The sequence below is a fragment of the Carcharhinus amblyrhynchos genome, chromosome 5 (assembly GCF_965287045.1).
Source record: "Carcharhinus amblyrhynchos chromosome 5, sCarAmb.v2.hapA, whole genome shotgun sequence".
In the NCBI taxonomy this organism is placed as follows: Eukaryota; Metazoa; Chordata; class Chondrichthyes; order Carcharhiniformes; family Carcharhinidae; genus Carcharhinus; species Carcharhinus amblyrhynchos.
The window spans coordinates 46,076,668-46,093,386 of NC_137328.1; the positions used below are offsets into that span (position 1 = coordinate 46,076,668).

The following is a 16,719-nucleotide window of genomic DNA, read 5'->3' on the forward strand; positions in this document are numbered from 1 at the left end:
GTGTTGACCGAGTTGGAAGTGAATGTACTCGTACCTGGTGGATGGTGTTCTAACATGAGATGATGGCATCCATGTCGATGATCCGGCAAGTTTTGCAGAGGTTGCTGTGGCAAGGTTGTGTGGTGTCATGGTCACTGTTCTCCTGGGTAGTTTGCTGCAGACAGTGATCTGTTTGAGATTGTGCGGTTATTTGAACGCAAGAAGTGGGGGTGTGGGGATGGCCTGGGGGAAATGTTCATCTTCATCAATGACATGTTGAAGGCTCCAGAGAAGATGTTGCAGGTTCTCCACTCCGGGGAAGTACTGGACAGCGAAAGGTATTCTGTCTGCCGTGTCCTGTGCTTATCTCCTGAAGAGGTAGGTGCGGTTTTTTGCAGTGGCACGTCGGAACTGTCGATCGATGAGTCGAGCGCCATCGACAGTCAGGGGCATAGTTGGAAAGTCCAGTGGCTGTTCAGGGAGGGGGGCAGTAATACAGCTAACCTGGAGTTAGAAATCTTTTTAATCCTCCAAACTACTCTGGTAAGAGAGTTGGAACCATCCAATGTCTCCAATTTAAGTTGGAGTTTCAGCTGATTCCCAGTGCAGGGAAATTTATCATGGGAAGTTTAAACCTCCTGGATGATAGCCATGAAGTCATTGCATGGGGACAGGGCTTTCCTTGTGCATCTTCTGAGGAACCTGCAGAATATGACCGCCGGGAGAGTGGGCTGTGTTTGTCTCTTCAGTATTCCAATGCTATAAGAACATAAGAACATAAGAAATAGGAGCAGGAGTAGGCCATCTAGCCCTTCGAGCCTGCCCCGCCATTCAATAAGATCATGGCTGATCTGTTGTGGCTCAGTTCCACTTTCCCGCCCTCTCCCCATAACCCTTAATCCCCTCTCTTATCAAAAACCCATCAACCCGCTTCTTAAAAATATTTAGCGAGGCAGCCTCCACCACTTCAACGGGCAGAGAATTCCAGAGATTCACCACCCTTTGAGTGAAGAAGTTCCTCCTCAACTCCGTTCTAAACCGCCTCCCCTTTATCTTGAGGCTGTGCCCCCTAGTCCTACTGTCTTTTTTGAGCGGGAAGAGTCTCTCCACCTCTATCCTATCCATCCCATTCATCATCTTATACATCTCAATGAGATCTCCCCTCATTCTTCTAAACTCTAACGAGTACAAGCCTAGTTTATTCAGCCTCTCCTCATAGCTCAATCCCCTCAACTCCGGCATCAGCCTAGTAAACCTCCTCTGCACTCCCTCCAGGGCCAAAATATCCTTGCGCAGGTGAGGCGCCCAAAACTGCACACAGTACTCCAGCTGCGGCCTCACCAATGCCCTATACAGCTGCAGCAAGACCTCCCTACTTTTATATTCAATCCCCCTCGCTATGAAGGCCAGCATCCCATTCGCCTTCCTGACCACCTGCTGCACCTGCAAGCTATCCACATTTATAAGTATCAGCTCTCCTACTCTGATATGCTACAGAGACAGCATCCTTGACTGAACATACCTTTGCCTATATCACAATCTCACGGCTCTTTCCACAGGGCTATTACAACTGCTACCAAGAGACAGTTGGATTATAAGACAGACAATGAGGATGTTGATGCAAAGGTTCCTGCTATTTGAGTTGTTCAGGTGGAATGTTATTTAAAATAATAGTGACTTCCCACCTTGTTGTGTGTGCAGCTTCTGCTGATACTACTACTAATGTTCCCTCAGATGAGAATATGTTTTGGTAGATTGTATGATTTGACAGCTAGAGATGACAAGCCCATGGGATGCCTTTTATAGGAAGGATTGTGAATACATTGGAGAGGGTGCAGAAGTGGTTTACAAGAATGGTTCCAGGAATGAGAAACTTCAGTTATGAGGATAGATTGGAGAGGTTGGAACTGTTCTTTTTGAAGAGAAGAAGACTAAGAGGAGATTTGATAGAATGTTCAAAATCATGAGGAGGCTGGACAAAGTAAATAGAAATAGGGTTCCTGCTTGTAAAGGGATCAATATTGAGTGGGCACAGTTTTAAAGTGATTGCAAAAGAAGCAAATGTGATGTGAGAAAAAGTTTTTTTCTGACAAGTTGTTCAGGTTTAGAATGCGCTGCTTGGAATTGTGTTGGAGGCAGGTTCAATTGAGGCATTCAAAAGTATATTAGATGATTACTTGAACAGAAACCATGTTCAGGGGTATAGGAAAAAGGCAGGGGAATGGACTAAATCATAACACTTGGTTGGAGAGCCCGTGTAGACATAGGATGGGATTTTCCATTAGTGCTCGCCAAAGTCTGGAAAGTCTTGCCCAAGGTCAATGGACCTTTTCGTTATCTGTCCCACCCGCTACGATTTCCATACAGGGTGGGACAGGAAAATTGCACACATAATGGGCCAAATGGCCTCCTTCTGCACCATTGCAATTCTGTGATTCTGTGAAAATCCATTCAAATATAGCTACATACTCCTGCAAGCCAGGAATATGTACCAGGTGTACCTAAAAATGAGATGTCAACCTGCTGAAGCTGCAGTATAGCTCTACTTTCATGCCATACAGTGGAAGCAACATGCTATAGACACAGCTAAGTGATCCTACAACCAACAGATCAGATAAGCTCTGTAGTCCTGGCAGTGGACAATTAAACAATTGACTGGAGTAGGATGCTCCCCAAATATCCCAATTCTCAATGATGATGGAGACAACACAACAGTAGCACAGGCAAAGCTGAAGCATTGGCAACTAACTATCTTCAGCCAGAGGTGCCCAGAGGGTGGTCTGTCTTGGCTTCCTCTTGACGTTCCAAGCATCACAGATGTTAGTCTTCTAGCAATTCAATTCATTCCACATGAGATCAAGAAATGGCTGAAGACATTGAATACTGCAAACGCTCTGGGCCTGATAACATGCCAGCAACAGTACTAAAGACTACAATCCAGCTAAAGTATAACTTAAATTTAAACTTTTGGGAGGAAGGTAAAACTCTTAACTGTTTTTTTTCCTTTGGCTGGGGGCAAATTGGATTCACTGGATCCTATTACCTGTCCTGGCCACAGTTGAGCAAATTAATTGAGGGAATCTGATCTTGTTTGCTGTCAGGCTAAGGTTACAAAACACTGCAGTTGGCGGTCAATCATCTCAGTTCCTGGAAACTGCTGCAGGTATTCTTCAGTATACTGTCCTCGGCCCATCTAGCTTTAACTGCTTCATCAATGCCCTTCCTTCCATCATAAGGTTGCAACTGGGCATATTTGCTGATGGTTGTACAATATTCAGCACCATTCACATATGGAAGCAGTCTGTGTCCAAATGCAGCAAGACCAGGACAACATTTAGGCTTGGCCTGATAAGCGGCAAATGACATGTGCGCCACACAAGTCAATGATCATCTCGAATAAGAGAGAATCTAACCATTTTGCCTTGACACAGTGGCATCACCATCACTGGGTTCTTGGGATTAACCCAATATTCTTGGGTTAATCATTGACCAGAAACCACCTTCTCAAGGCAATTAGGGATGAGCAATAAAAGGCATAGCCTCCAATGTCCACACCCTATGAAAGAATGAAGAAAGGTAGACTATGGGAAAGTCAAGAAGGAAAAATAGATTTTTGTAACAAAATTGCATTTGTCTTGTGCTATTAGTGTTGTTCGTGTTAACACTGGAAAGCAGAACATTTATTTCAAGTGCCCAGGGGCAGCGTGACGTACATCCATGTATGGCACAGATTTTCTTACTCTAGAAAGCCAGTTAGTGAAGGACAGAACTAGAACTAATCTCTGCACACTTTTTTGTATTTACTTACAGAGTTGCATATTACAAACATACACCTAAACTAACCACTAGCATTTTAGTCTGTGTCTATTTATAACGTTTCAAGTAAATCGCCTTTTAATCCTGACCACTTGTCTACAATTTAACACAAGTGTTTCTGAGCAGAGGGTTGTAAGAAGTGGCATTCCTTAGGGATCAGTGCTGTGACCTTTGCTGTTTGTAATATATATAAATGATTTGGAGGAAAATGTAACTGGTTTGATTAGTAAGTTTGCGAACGACACAAAGATTGGCGGATTTGTGGATAGCGATGAGGACCATCAGAAAATACAGCAGGACATAGATCAGTTGGAGACTTGGGCGGAGAGATGGCAGATGGAGTTTAATCCAGACAAATGTGAGGCAATGCATTTTGGAAGATCTAATACAGATAGGAAATATACAGTAAATAGCAGAACCTTTAAAAGTATTGATAGGCAAAGGAATCTGGGTGTACAGGTAACAGGTCACTGAAAGTAGCAATGCAGGAGAAGAAGGTAGTCAAGTAGGCATATGGCATGCTTGCCTTCATCGGCTGGGACAATGAGTTTAAAAATTGGCAAGTCATGTTGCAGCTTTATAGAACCTTAGTTAGGCTGTACTAGAATATAGTGTTCAATTCTGGTTGCCACACTCCCAAGAAGGATTTGGAGGCTTTGGAGAGGATATAGAAAAGATTCTGGTTGCCACACTCCCAAGAAGGATTTGAAGGCTTTGGAGAGGATATAGAAAAGATTCACCAGGATGTTGCCTGGTATGGAGGGCATTAGCTATGATGAAAGGTTGGAAAACTAGGTTTGTTCTCACTGGAACATCGGAGGTTGAGGGGTGACCTGATAGAATTCTACAAGATTATGAGAGGCATGGACAGAATGGATAGTCAGTAGCTTTTTCCCAGGGTGAAAGAGTCGATTACTAGGAGGCACAGGTTTAAGGTGCGATGGGCAAGGTTTAAAGGAGATGTACGAGGCAGAGTTTTTACACAGAGGATGTGGGTGCCTGGAACTTGTTGCTGTGGAAGGTAGTGGAAGCAGATATGGTAGTGACTTCTAAGGGCTGTCTTGACAAATACATGAGTAGGATGGGAATAGAGGGATATGGCCCCCAGAAGGGTAGGGGGTTTTAGTTCAATCAGGCAATATGGTCGGTGCAGGCTTGGAGGGCAAAAGGGCCTGTTCCTGTGCTGTAATTTTCTTTGTTCTTTGTTCTAACATGCAATTACCACAAATGGGATATATGTTAAAGATCTCAACCTACTGGCCCAACATTGTTCTGTAGATCCTCAAACTGGAAAGAGTACTCTCTACTGTGTTATGTTGAGCAACACTTAGACTCTGGCCTCTTTCAGTATTGTAGGGATCCTGTGACTCTATGAATACAGGACAAAAGTTACATTTTTTTGAACAGGTTTTTTGTCTCTGTGCATACAAAGCCAATTAATTCAATGTTGATCAGTAATTTTGTGCATGTCCAATGCTACATGGATATGGACAATAATATCACATAAAGATTAAAGATCACGATGGTGACTTACCACAGATTATTTTGAAAAATTGGCTCCTGTATTTGCAAATTTATAGGAAATATCCTTTTAATTACACTTTTCTCTGCATTACAGACTTAATATGAAAGCAAATACAGAGTAAACCAATCTAACCTTGTATTATGAAACACTTGCTGGGCTGTGGGAAAAGATCAAGTGCGTGAGTCATTTTGAATAGCTGTTTTGAAGAGGCGGAACAGGTGCAATGGATCAAATGGTTTATTTCTTTGCTGTATCATTCCATGACTCTATGATTATTAGTTACACAGTAATTTCTATCTACATGTAATGCATTGTGAAAAGAAAATTAACATTTTCTCTTAAATCTTCTTACAAATTTATCAGGGAACTAAAACACTTGAAATGCTATAATTTTGACTGCCAGATAAATTATCTCCGCCAGTATTTGAAATCAAACTAAAATAAATTGGAAATATGTGGACATCACCATGGATGAAAAAGTGCAACTTTTTGACATGCACCTTTATAAATATAGTGAGGACAGTTCTAGGTTGGCTATTTGTTACAAATAATGAAGATGTGGAAATTTCACAACAAACATTACACAGAAGATATCTCCACCCCCTCTGACTGCAACTTAACTCATGAGTAGCGGCTAAAGGTGGCATAGTGATTAGCACTGCTGCCTCACAGCACCAGGGACCCATGTTCAATTCCCAGCTTGGGTATTGCCTGTGTGGCATCTGCACATTCTCCTCGTATCTGCGTGGATTTCCTCCAGGTGCTCCAGTTTCCTCCCACAGTTCGAAAGATGTGCTGGTTAGGTGCATTTGCCATGCTAAATTCTCCCTCAGTGTACCTGAACAGATACCTGAGTATGGCAACTATGGGATTTTCACAGTAACTTCATTGCAGTGTTAATGTAAGCCTACTTCTGACTAATAACTAAAATTTAAGTTAAAATTCTCAATTAAGAACTCAGCGTGTGTTTGAATAGCTCCAGTAAGCATTGACTGAACTGTTTATTTTCAAATTAAAAAACCAGATTTTCTGCTATGGAATTCATGGCAAGTCAAGTGTTATACAGCTATTTAACAAATAGGTTATTTTATCATACAGCACTCAATGTATTATTCCTGCATTAGTGTATCTTTGTTTCATTGGACAATCAATTAAGATGCCAAAGTCTAATGGGATTAGTGATATTCTGAGTCAGTTACAGGTTAATTAAGGGAAGTTCAGTGGATGTAAAGTACCAGTTTTGAGACAGCATGAAATATTTGGCTTTCTTTTTCCAAGTATTTTGCCACTTTGAAACATTGATAATCTAGAAGCCTATTAAAGTGACACTGCCTTGCATGCAGTCCGCCCAGTGAAAGCTGCTACACTGGACACTTAGCACAGGTCTCTCAGCCCCTGGTTAAATCCCAGTGGCAGTGGGATAAGGTCCTTAAGTGGCCGTTAATTGGCTCATCAAGAACTGAATTGGCCCTTGGGTATGTATGCTGTCTGATGTTTCCGTGCCACTGGTAAAAATGCACTGTGTTGGAGGAGGCCATGTTGCCCATGATAATTAACTAACTCCCCTCCTCCTCCCACTCTCCCCCGACCTTCCACCACCAGAAACCACATTACCTGGGTAACCAGCCATTACATTTGCAGGAATGCAAAATTAAAATGTTGCATATACAAATAAGACTTTGTTGCTATTATACTATCTTTTTAAAATCACCTGATGAAATTTGGGAAGTTTACCATTTTATAAAGAAATCATTTGTAAATACAAATAATAATTACAGCTTTCATTTTGTAGTCTGAAATTTATGATCATTTTTCTGTATCCCTATCTAATGTTTCTTTGGAAGGCTACCAAATTTAACTGAAAAATTGAAGCTTTAGTATAAAGAAAAGCTTGCATTTAAGTTGCATCTTCCATGGGTTCAAAACACTCCAAAGTGTTTTACAGCTAACAAAGTACTTCTTAAAAGTAGTCACTACTTACTGTAAGAAATTCAGCGGCTACTATGTACAGAGTAAACTGCTGTATAATTACCAGATCAATTTTTTTAGCATTGTTGGTTGAGGAATAAATATTGGTCCCGACATGAGGAAGAGCTCCCCTGATCTTTGAATAGTGTATTTTATGTTCAGCTGGGAGGGCAAGTGGGTCTTCAGTTTTACATCTCATTTACGAGATGGCAACTCCAACAGTGCAGCACCCTCTCAGTACTGCACTGGACTATCAATCTAGAAATCCCTGGAATAGGTCTTGAACCATGGCCTTCTGACTTAGTAAGAAGACTCAAAGTTCAACTTTCTACACACCTGATGAAGGAACAGCATTTCCGAAAGCTTGTGGGTTTACTATCAAATAAACTTGTTGGACTTTAACCTGGTGTTGTGAGACTTCTTACTGTGTTTACCCCAATCCAACACCAGCATCTCCACATCACTTCTGACTCAGGTCAGAGTATTAGTCATTGAGCCAGAACTGACACCATTAACAAGTTTTCAAACTATGTTGTCACACACATGCAGTATCCCCGTGTCATATTTGGGAATTTTTTGACAATGCTACCATAAAAAGCATTTTGATACAATTTATCTTGAAAATATTACCTTTAAATCAAATCCAGCTCTCAAATGATTAAAGCTAAATCCTGATTTGAAGATTTGGAGGGATTAGAATTATTAGAGTATCCAGAGGAAGCTAGGGATCAGAGCAGAAGCTGCAGTGTTGATGGGTTGGGTGGGAAGTTGGCAGGGACGGAATTGAGTATTTAATAAAGATAAAAGTTTGTTGCCACCCAATTTTAACTGCCCTCTCCGTGTGGAAACAGGGTGGTATGACAGTTAGAATGAGACTTACCTACTGTGTTCTCACTGCCTTCCTGCTGTGTCCTCATCTTAATTTTGTTCTTTTGAGTTGCCAAGCAGGACATCCTCTGGAAGCATGTAGGATCCATCTTCAACTATGCAGATGAGCTCCAACAAGGTCATTTTATTAAATATAATCTGGTTCCAAGTTCGGAGTCTCATTCAGATTTTAATTACCGTTTTAAATTAAACAAAAATAAACTTTTCCTTTAGGAATCTTTTATCTCTTTTAATCCCATCTTTCTTTCCTCCTTTTTCTTCTAGCTTTCTGTACAAAATTGAATTAACTGTTCAAATATATACTTCTTGGTTCAGACTTTGTGTGCTTCAGTAAGGATTTTTCAATCAGATTGCTTAAGGAGTTTCCACCTTCTCAGGTCCTGAATCTCCTGCAGTGGGTGTCGTGCTGAAATGGATTTCCAATTACCTCAGGATTCAGTACAAAAGTGTAGGTGCTGTCATTCCTGACCACAAAATCTGGGTCATTACGCTATATATTTATTACAGTTGTTAAAATTTGCCTTCAGTATTGACTTGCACACCATATATTACAGTTTGATTTCACAAAATATTGTTAATTCAGGAAAATAACCTCTGCATTTAGCATGGAGACTTATGATTCAGATGGAAAAATGATACTGTGCAAACTTACTGTGCTGTTTGTTTATGCAAATGAAGACAGATAATTCTGAGAAACCAAGCTGTTCTTCCTGAAATACATATTATAAAAACTGTTTTTTATTTGTATTACAGCTAGCAGAAATGGAAGGATGTAAAATATATCTAAGTGACCAGGTCACATGGCTTGAGGAGCAGCTGGAGGTCATGAGAAACAAGTTAAAATCTGCAGGATTATATGAGGAAACACTGTGTGCCAAAGACAAGGTATATTAATCATTCCTCATTATGAATTTGACAAATTTTTAAATATGCATTCTGCAGTAGAGGTCAGGTGTACAGTTTGAAAAACAGAGTACTGCAAAAAAGACAAGTAGAGGCTGAATTACCCTATTGTGCAAAAAAATCTGAAAAAAGTGTGACCTGGATTCAAATCATTTTTTTCCACAAACTCAGAAGTAGGAATAAGTGTTCCATTCTTCAGGGTGGAGTAATGGTATTGCCACAGGACCTATAATCTAAAGACCCAGCTTAATGCTCCGGAGACCCAATTCCTTCACTACAGAAGGTGGAATTTAAATTCAATAAAAATCTGGAATTAAAAGTCTAAGGGTAACCATAAGTTATTGATTGTTATTAAAACCCATCTGGTTCACTAATGTCCCATTTGGGAAGGAAATATGCCATCTTTACCTGGTTTGGTCTACATGTGACTCCAGATCCACAATGATATGGTTGACTCTTACGTGCTCGCTCAATTAGCCAGTCAGTTCTACCAAACCACTTAAACAGCCTAAAGGGAATGAAATTGGATGGACCACCCACTATCAACCATCAAGTAAGCTCACCCGGTCAATCCTACAGAGTCCTCCTTACTAACATCTTGGGACTTGTGCCAAAATTCAGAAAGCCGTCTCAGAGACTAGGCAAACAGCAGCCTGATGTAGTCATTCCCACAGAATCGTGCCTTACAGACAATGGCCCAGACACCACCAACACGATTGCTGAGATGGTGGCACCTCGGTATAAAGTCGGGGTGCTTGGGTGCTCTCAAAATTATCACCGAATCCTATTAAATCTAATGGCATCAGGCCAAACATGGACAAGGAAACCTCTTGCTGATGAAAAAGTACCCACTCCATTCCCTCCATCAGCTGTAGGATCAGTGCTCATCCGCGTTGATCACCACTTGGAGGAAGCACTGAAGGTGGCAAGGACACAAGAATGTACTCTTTTTGAGGACTTCAATGTCAATCACCAGGAACAATCCATAACATCACTGAGCAAACTGGCTGAATCGTAAAGAACATAACTGCTAGATTGGGTCTGCAGCAGATAGTGAGGGAACCAGCAAGAGAGAAATATATACTTGACCTCATTCTCATCAATATGCTTGTTGCAGATGCATCTGTCCATGATAGTATCAGTTGGATTGAGCACTGTACAATCCTTGTGGAAACAATGTCCTGTCATCATGTTGAGGATGCCCTCCACCATTTTGTGAAGCAAAACAAAATTTGTGAAACAACCACTATGCTAAATGGAATACATTTTGAACAGATGTAGCAACTCAGCACTGGGCAACCATGAGGTGCTGTGGGCCATCAGCAGGAGCAGGATCACAATCTGTCAACTCATGGCCCAGCATTTCCTCCACTCTACCATTACCACCAGGGCAGGATTTAGACTGGCGCCTCACTACCGCTAAGAGAACTGATGGAGAACCTCCAAAAGTGTTAAAAGGCTTGAGGACTAACAACTCAGATAAAGATCTGTGTTTGCTAACTGATTCTGAAGAGGAAGTTACGACTCTGAGGAATATTGCTTAAATTGGAACTAATAAATACAGCTAGCAGTTAAGAAATATACCTTATTAAGTTTTTCAATTGGTAAAAGTTACGCTAATTCTTTTTGTTATCGTTAAATTGTATTGTTACTTAAAGTTTGTTTTAATAAAGCTTCTAGTGGGTCAGTAGAATTACATGGAGCAAAACACTTCATACTCAAACTAATGCCAAAATCAAAAACAGCTGGGGTCTAGGCTATGAGTAACTAATCTGGTCCCTAACAGTGGTGGCAGGTCCTCATTAGCACTATAACAGTACAAAAACTTAGGAAATAAGTAGACCACACAGGTCATTGAGGCCTTAATGGGTACAAAATGAGCTGATGGTCAATTGATAAATGCACAGTGTAGCAAAGTAAGAGATGTCCTTTGGCTCAGAGTCTTTCTGATATTTCTGAAAACACATTCCTCCCATATTTAGGAGTAGTAGGATCCTGGAAGTCCTCAGCTGATATGACTACTGGAGGCTAAGTACCCAAGGACTTATCCTGAGGGTAAGGGGTGGCATTGATCTTTTGAGAGCACAGGAGATCATTGAACCATTTCTAGCACAGAGTCCAAGATTCCTGGTGCCACTTCTGTCATTCACAATCATAGCAATCTGCTGCCTGACTGTTAGCCTGTGAGGGTGGTCTTCTCCTGTCACACCCTGGGAATAGGAACTCCCTCTTCTCCCTCACAGCCTCTAACATAGCATCAAGGTCTGCATTGGCATCAGAGTACAGGAGGACAGCCCTGCCCAGGGTTCTTGGTCACAGAGTCTCTTGGGACATATTGGAGATGACTGCAGATTGAGTTAAACAGCAACCACAGTAATGAATGCCAAGGCCTGTATAAATCGGGCAGCGTTAAAATTCCTGCCTTTGTTCCTACCCCAGTGGCTGCTAATTAGATGCCGAACATCACATAAGAGGCGAATGTTATGCATCATTTCCATTTCCTACTCGAGGCAAGCTCGTGACCTGGCAATTGTCCAGGTTTGCATTTTCCACACTTAACCCAAAAGTTTAGTCCAATAAATCCATGTCATCGAACCGAGAATGGGAACTTGCAATGTGGATCACAGTGGACAAAAACACACTATCATTCCATGATTTTGGCACATTAGAACACGGCATCACAAAGTGCTGATACTTCCTTATTGAATGGCGGGGCAGGCTTGAAGGGCTAGATGGCCTACTCCTGCTCCTATTTCTTATGTTCTTATGTTCTCTCTCTCTTCATGAACGCAATTTTTTGGCCATTCACGTTGGTGGGATTTTCTGGTATCTCTGCAGTGAACGGAGATTTGGCTTAGTGCCAAATTCTCTGTCCTCGCTTTCTGTGGTAGCGAGGTGTGAACGGCCAGAAAGTTCTGGCCCATATCTTGCTTTGAGGTTCGTGTATATTAAAAAGTCTGCAATTCTAATTTCCAATTGAAAGTATAAACTCTACTGCAAAAGGAAACTTTTATTGCAATGGATAAATATAAATGATTGGATGAGAACAGATACAGAGTACAAAATAAAATTGAGTGATGATTACTCATTGTACACTGTAGATATTATAATCCTGTTTATGATTCCATTAGACATGACACTTGGAGCATCTTTTCTAGCATCATGGAGTTTATTGGGATCTTTAATGTTAATGACAAAGAATCTCCAATTTTTTGCATGATGAAATTATTGAAGACAATCTAGATCTATAGAAATGAGGAATTCACAAAAGGTAAAGAAAATGAAGCAGAAAATCAACACAGCTCAGTGACGTTCAGTTTCTAGTAACTAAGAGATAGACTGTTAGGCAGCTGGTCACCTGGCCCTGCCACTGATGCTAAAATAATGTTTGGAAAATCTAATTATTAATCTATTTTGATCTCTTGCTCTCTAAGAGGGGCTGTTCTCTACTATAAGGCTTTAGCTGAGAAGTATTTTTTGCAACACTCAACACATTCTCAGCTCTTTTATGTAGTCAACATTTTACTTAAATACAGCTCCCAGTGTATTGATCACTATTATATACTTTATTAACAGAGCTAGAATCATAGAATACCTACAGCATAGAAGGAGGCCATTTGGCCCATCAAGCCTGCACTGACAATTCCAACCAGGCCCTATCCCTATAATCCTGGTATTTACCCTGCTAATCCCCCTGACACTAAGGGTCAATTTAGCATGGCCAATTAACCTAACCCACACATTGTTGAAGTGTGGGAGGAAATCAAAGCACCCAAACGAAGCCCATGCAGACATGGGGAGAACATGCAAACTCCATACAGACAGTGACCTAAGACTGGAATTGGACCCAGGTTTCTGGGCTATGAGGCAGCAGTGCTAACCACTGTGCCACCCATCTAAGCAGTGAATTTTCCATTCTCAGTCAGTGGGAAATGTTCCAGATGGAATCCATATCTGTTTATGTACTTAGTTTCCCAGAGAATTTTTTTTATGAGAGAAAAATGGTTGAGATGATTTATAGCTTATTTACATCTCATGATGAGTATTTGTTTGTGAGATAAAAGCACTCTGTAGAACATTGATTCTTGAAAATTACAGCAAGAATATGTCCACTGAACAAATACTGAACTCGTGAACTTAACAAATATCAAATATGCCCTGTGTTAATAGGTCCAGTTCAACATTTTCAATTGTGATTTTTAAATTCTTCCAAATTGTTTAGAAATATAGGTTTCTGTAGTGAAATCTAGTTCTCGGAAGATTTCAGTTCAGCTTCAGTGAAGAATCACACTCCTTAAATACATAGACTTATTTATTACAAATTAAACTAGCATTAGCAATTCAACATGTTAAACCCCAAATATTGAAATGTTTAGGATTTAAGCTGTCACAGTTTGGAAAAATATAAATGTACATCTGTATAAATATCAATACTAAAGGGTCTATCAGTTAGCATGCAGCAAACAATTAAATTTTAAAAGTATATTTACCTGTATGCAGGAACAGAAGGAGTGGGAGTACATTTCTAGATACCACATTCAAAGAATGCAAGCCATCGCCAGATACCTAATTCACCAGGTGGGGGCGCAAACATTGTGTCCTGTACCTGTAACGAGCCCTTCCAGTAGCTTGTCTAGAATTGAAGTTAAGTGACTAGGCCTGTACTTTCCCAGTTTTTAATTAAATATCATTTTTAAATATCAGCTCTATCCAGTTCAGGGCAACAATTCCAAAGCCCAGAGAGCTATAGGGCAGCATGGTGGCACGTTAGCACAGTGGTTAGCACTGCTACCTCAGCACTGCTGCCCCAGTGTCAGGGACTCATTTCTGGCCTCAGGTGACTGTCTGTGTGGAGTTTGCACGTTCTCCCCATTGGTCTGTGCGGGGTTCCTTTGGGTGCTCTGTTTTCTTCGCACATTGCAAAGATGTGCAGATTAGGCTGATTGGCCATGGTAAATTGGCCCTCAGTGTCAGGGGGACTAGCAGTGTAAGTGGGCTTACAGGGATAGGGCCTGGGTGGGATTGTTATTGATGCAGGATTGATGGGTTAGATGGCCTCCTTCTGCACTAGAGGGATTCAATGATTTTTCTATAATAAAAGGAAGGGGCAAATAAACAACAGATTCCAGGGACTAAATTCAATAGCCTTGCCGGCTCTTAATTCAGGTAACATGTCAGCTTCACATTGCCTGCCTTTTTAAATGATTCAGTGTCTAGCCACAGTCAACCCACTGTTCATTGAGTGAATGCTTCAGCAGGGGCCCATTATCATGAGTAACTAGCCCCACTTAATGTGTGCTTATTACAAATTAAACTAGCATTATCAATTAAAAGAGCGTTAAGTCTCAAACATCGAAACATTTAGGATTTAGGTTGATAGAGCAATGTATTGCAAAAATATAAATCTGCGTCTATATAAATGAGAAAATTAAAGTGACCACTTGTTAGCATATGACAAATGATCTAACGTTTTTAAAGCATATTTACCTGCATGTAGAAGCAAAAAGAGTGGGAGTGCTCTTTCAGACCCCATATTTCAACAGTTTGGGAACACCTATCTTAAAGAGCAGATGCATTATGTTTGGAGCAAGCTCTGACAGTCATGACCTATGAACGATTGACTCATTGCACAGCAGAGGGGAGACCAGGCTCCAAAGTTTTAGACAATGTACTTGGGTCCTTGGTGGAGATGATGGAAAGGAAGAGAGATGCTTTGCATCCATTGGGAACCAGGAGACACTCTACATACATGCTCAAAAGGCAAGTAGTCACACAGTCAACGCCAGGCATCAAGCCCCGAAATCCTGGATGCAGTGCAGTGAGAAGTTTAGTGACATAAGAACATAAGAACATAAGAAATAGGAGCAGGAGTAGGCCATCTAGCCCTTCGAGCCTGCCCCGCCATTCAATAAGATCATGGCTGATCTGTTGTGGCTCAGTTCCACTTTCCCGCCCTCTCCCCATAACCCTTAATCCCCTCTCTTATCAAGAACCCATCAACCCGCTTCTTAAAAATATTTAGCGAGGCAGCCTCCACCACTTCAACGGGCAGAGAATTCCAGAGATTCACCACCCTTTGAGTGAAGAAGTTCCTCCTCAACTCCGTTCTAAACCGCCTCCCCTTTATCTTGAGGCTGTGCCCCCTAGTCCTACTGTCTTTTTTGAGCGGGAAGAGTCTCTCCACCTCTATCCTATCCATCCCATTCATCATCTTATACGTCTCAATGAGATCTCCCCTCATTCTTCTAAACTCTAACGAGTACAAGCCTAGTTTATTCAGCCTCTCCTCATAGCTCAATCCCCTAACACTTGTGGTCAAAATCAATGCTATCCTGTCAACTGCATCACAACATTAAACATTGTTCAATTCACCACATCACTATCATTGAGACTATCTATCAATCAGCATAGTTTATATTCATATGCTACATCAAGAACAAATCAGTTGCGCACAGGCAATGTTCCAATGTTTAAGATGCACCCATGCACAGCTACATGCCAGCTTTAAATGAACCATACAATGTGACAAATCACCGTGCACAGCAAACATAAATTAGAGGGAACATTGGTCCAGTGTCCTGATAAAGTTGGCCACTATTTGCATGTTTGAAAAATGGTCTCTGAACTCTGCAAAAACAACTATTCTAAGTCAGTGCTGAACTCTGCCATATTCCTTGACGGGGAAAGCAGGCTTTATAGGAGGTTCCCCAATTGGTGACTTAATGACTCCAATTGGCCTCTGAGCGAGTTTGCTATCCTCAACTTACCTCTTCCAAACCAAATTGCAGGAAATCAAGAAAGCATTGGGCCCCCCACCCTCCACCTTCCCTCTCAATTGTGTGCCCCTTCACCTCCCACTCCACACCTGTGAGCCAGTTTCTATTCCTCACATTGCATGCTGCACTCATGTGCATGGATTGTGTACTGGAAACATCTATCACGTTATTAACGGATAGGCCTTATCGTCCAGTAGCCACCTTTTGTTCTGCAGTGGTGGCTCAAATGCATCTAACACAGCAGACGTGCAATAAAATGAAGGTACCATGACTGCTTAGAGGATATCAAGCACAGAGCTGCATGATTTGCTGCCTAGGCTCATACACAAGCTGGATGTTGAGGAAGTGGCATCTGTTTTGTTTCTGATGGAGGGCACAACTGACAGGCTGCACCTTTTCTATCTCTAATAGTCAGATGGTGACCTGTAGGATTGAAGCCTTAAATGTACAACATGTAAGCTGTTATTTACAGAGACATATTGCAAACATGCACCTCCAAACCCGACAGTCTGCTTCTATTTGTGTAAAGGAACAATAGTAAATCATCAATAAATGACCACACCTGAATACAATTAATATGCAATTGACAATACCCAAAAGGTGATGTGCAAGCAGTCACTAGAACCTGCACTGTAAGGAAGCCTGCAATGTATGTGAAACTACATGCTCACTCCAATTGCTTTTTTGTGGCAAGACAGAATGATTTGTAATTCGTTCTCACTGAACACAGAGTTGCTCGCTGAGCTTGCATGGTTTGGATCTGAGCTTCCACCTATAATAACTCTAGGAATTGGCTGTGGAGGAACAGTGCTTTATTGCATAAATTAAAGCAAAACCACAAGCCTGTGGTGAATACAACTGGTC

The 16,719-nt window shown here is 41.3% G+C and overlaps 1 protein-coding gene across 3 annotated transcripts in view; it reads left to right on the plus strand.

Annotated features, from left to right (window-relative positions):
- Positions 1 to 16,719, plus strand: part of LOC145343007 (coiled-coil domain-containing protein 192-like) — a 57,243-nt gene that overhangs the window by 17,493 nt on the left and 23,031 nt on the right. For all 3 annotated transcript variants that reach the window (XM_080188732.1, XM_080188733.1, XM_080188734.1), the window contains one exon: positions 8,930 to 9,061. In XM_080188732.1, coding sequence (XP_080044858.1) covers positions 8,930 to 9,061 — 132 coding nt within the window. The remainder of the gene's footprint in view (positions 1 to 8,929; positions 9,062 to 16,719) is intronic.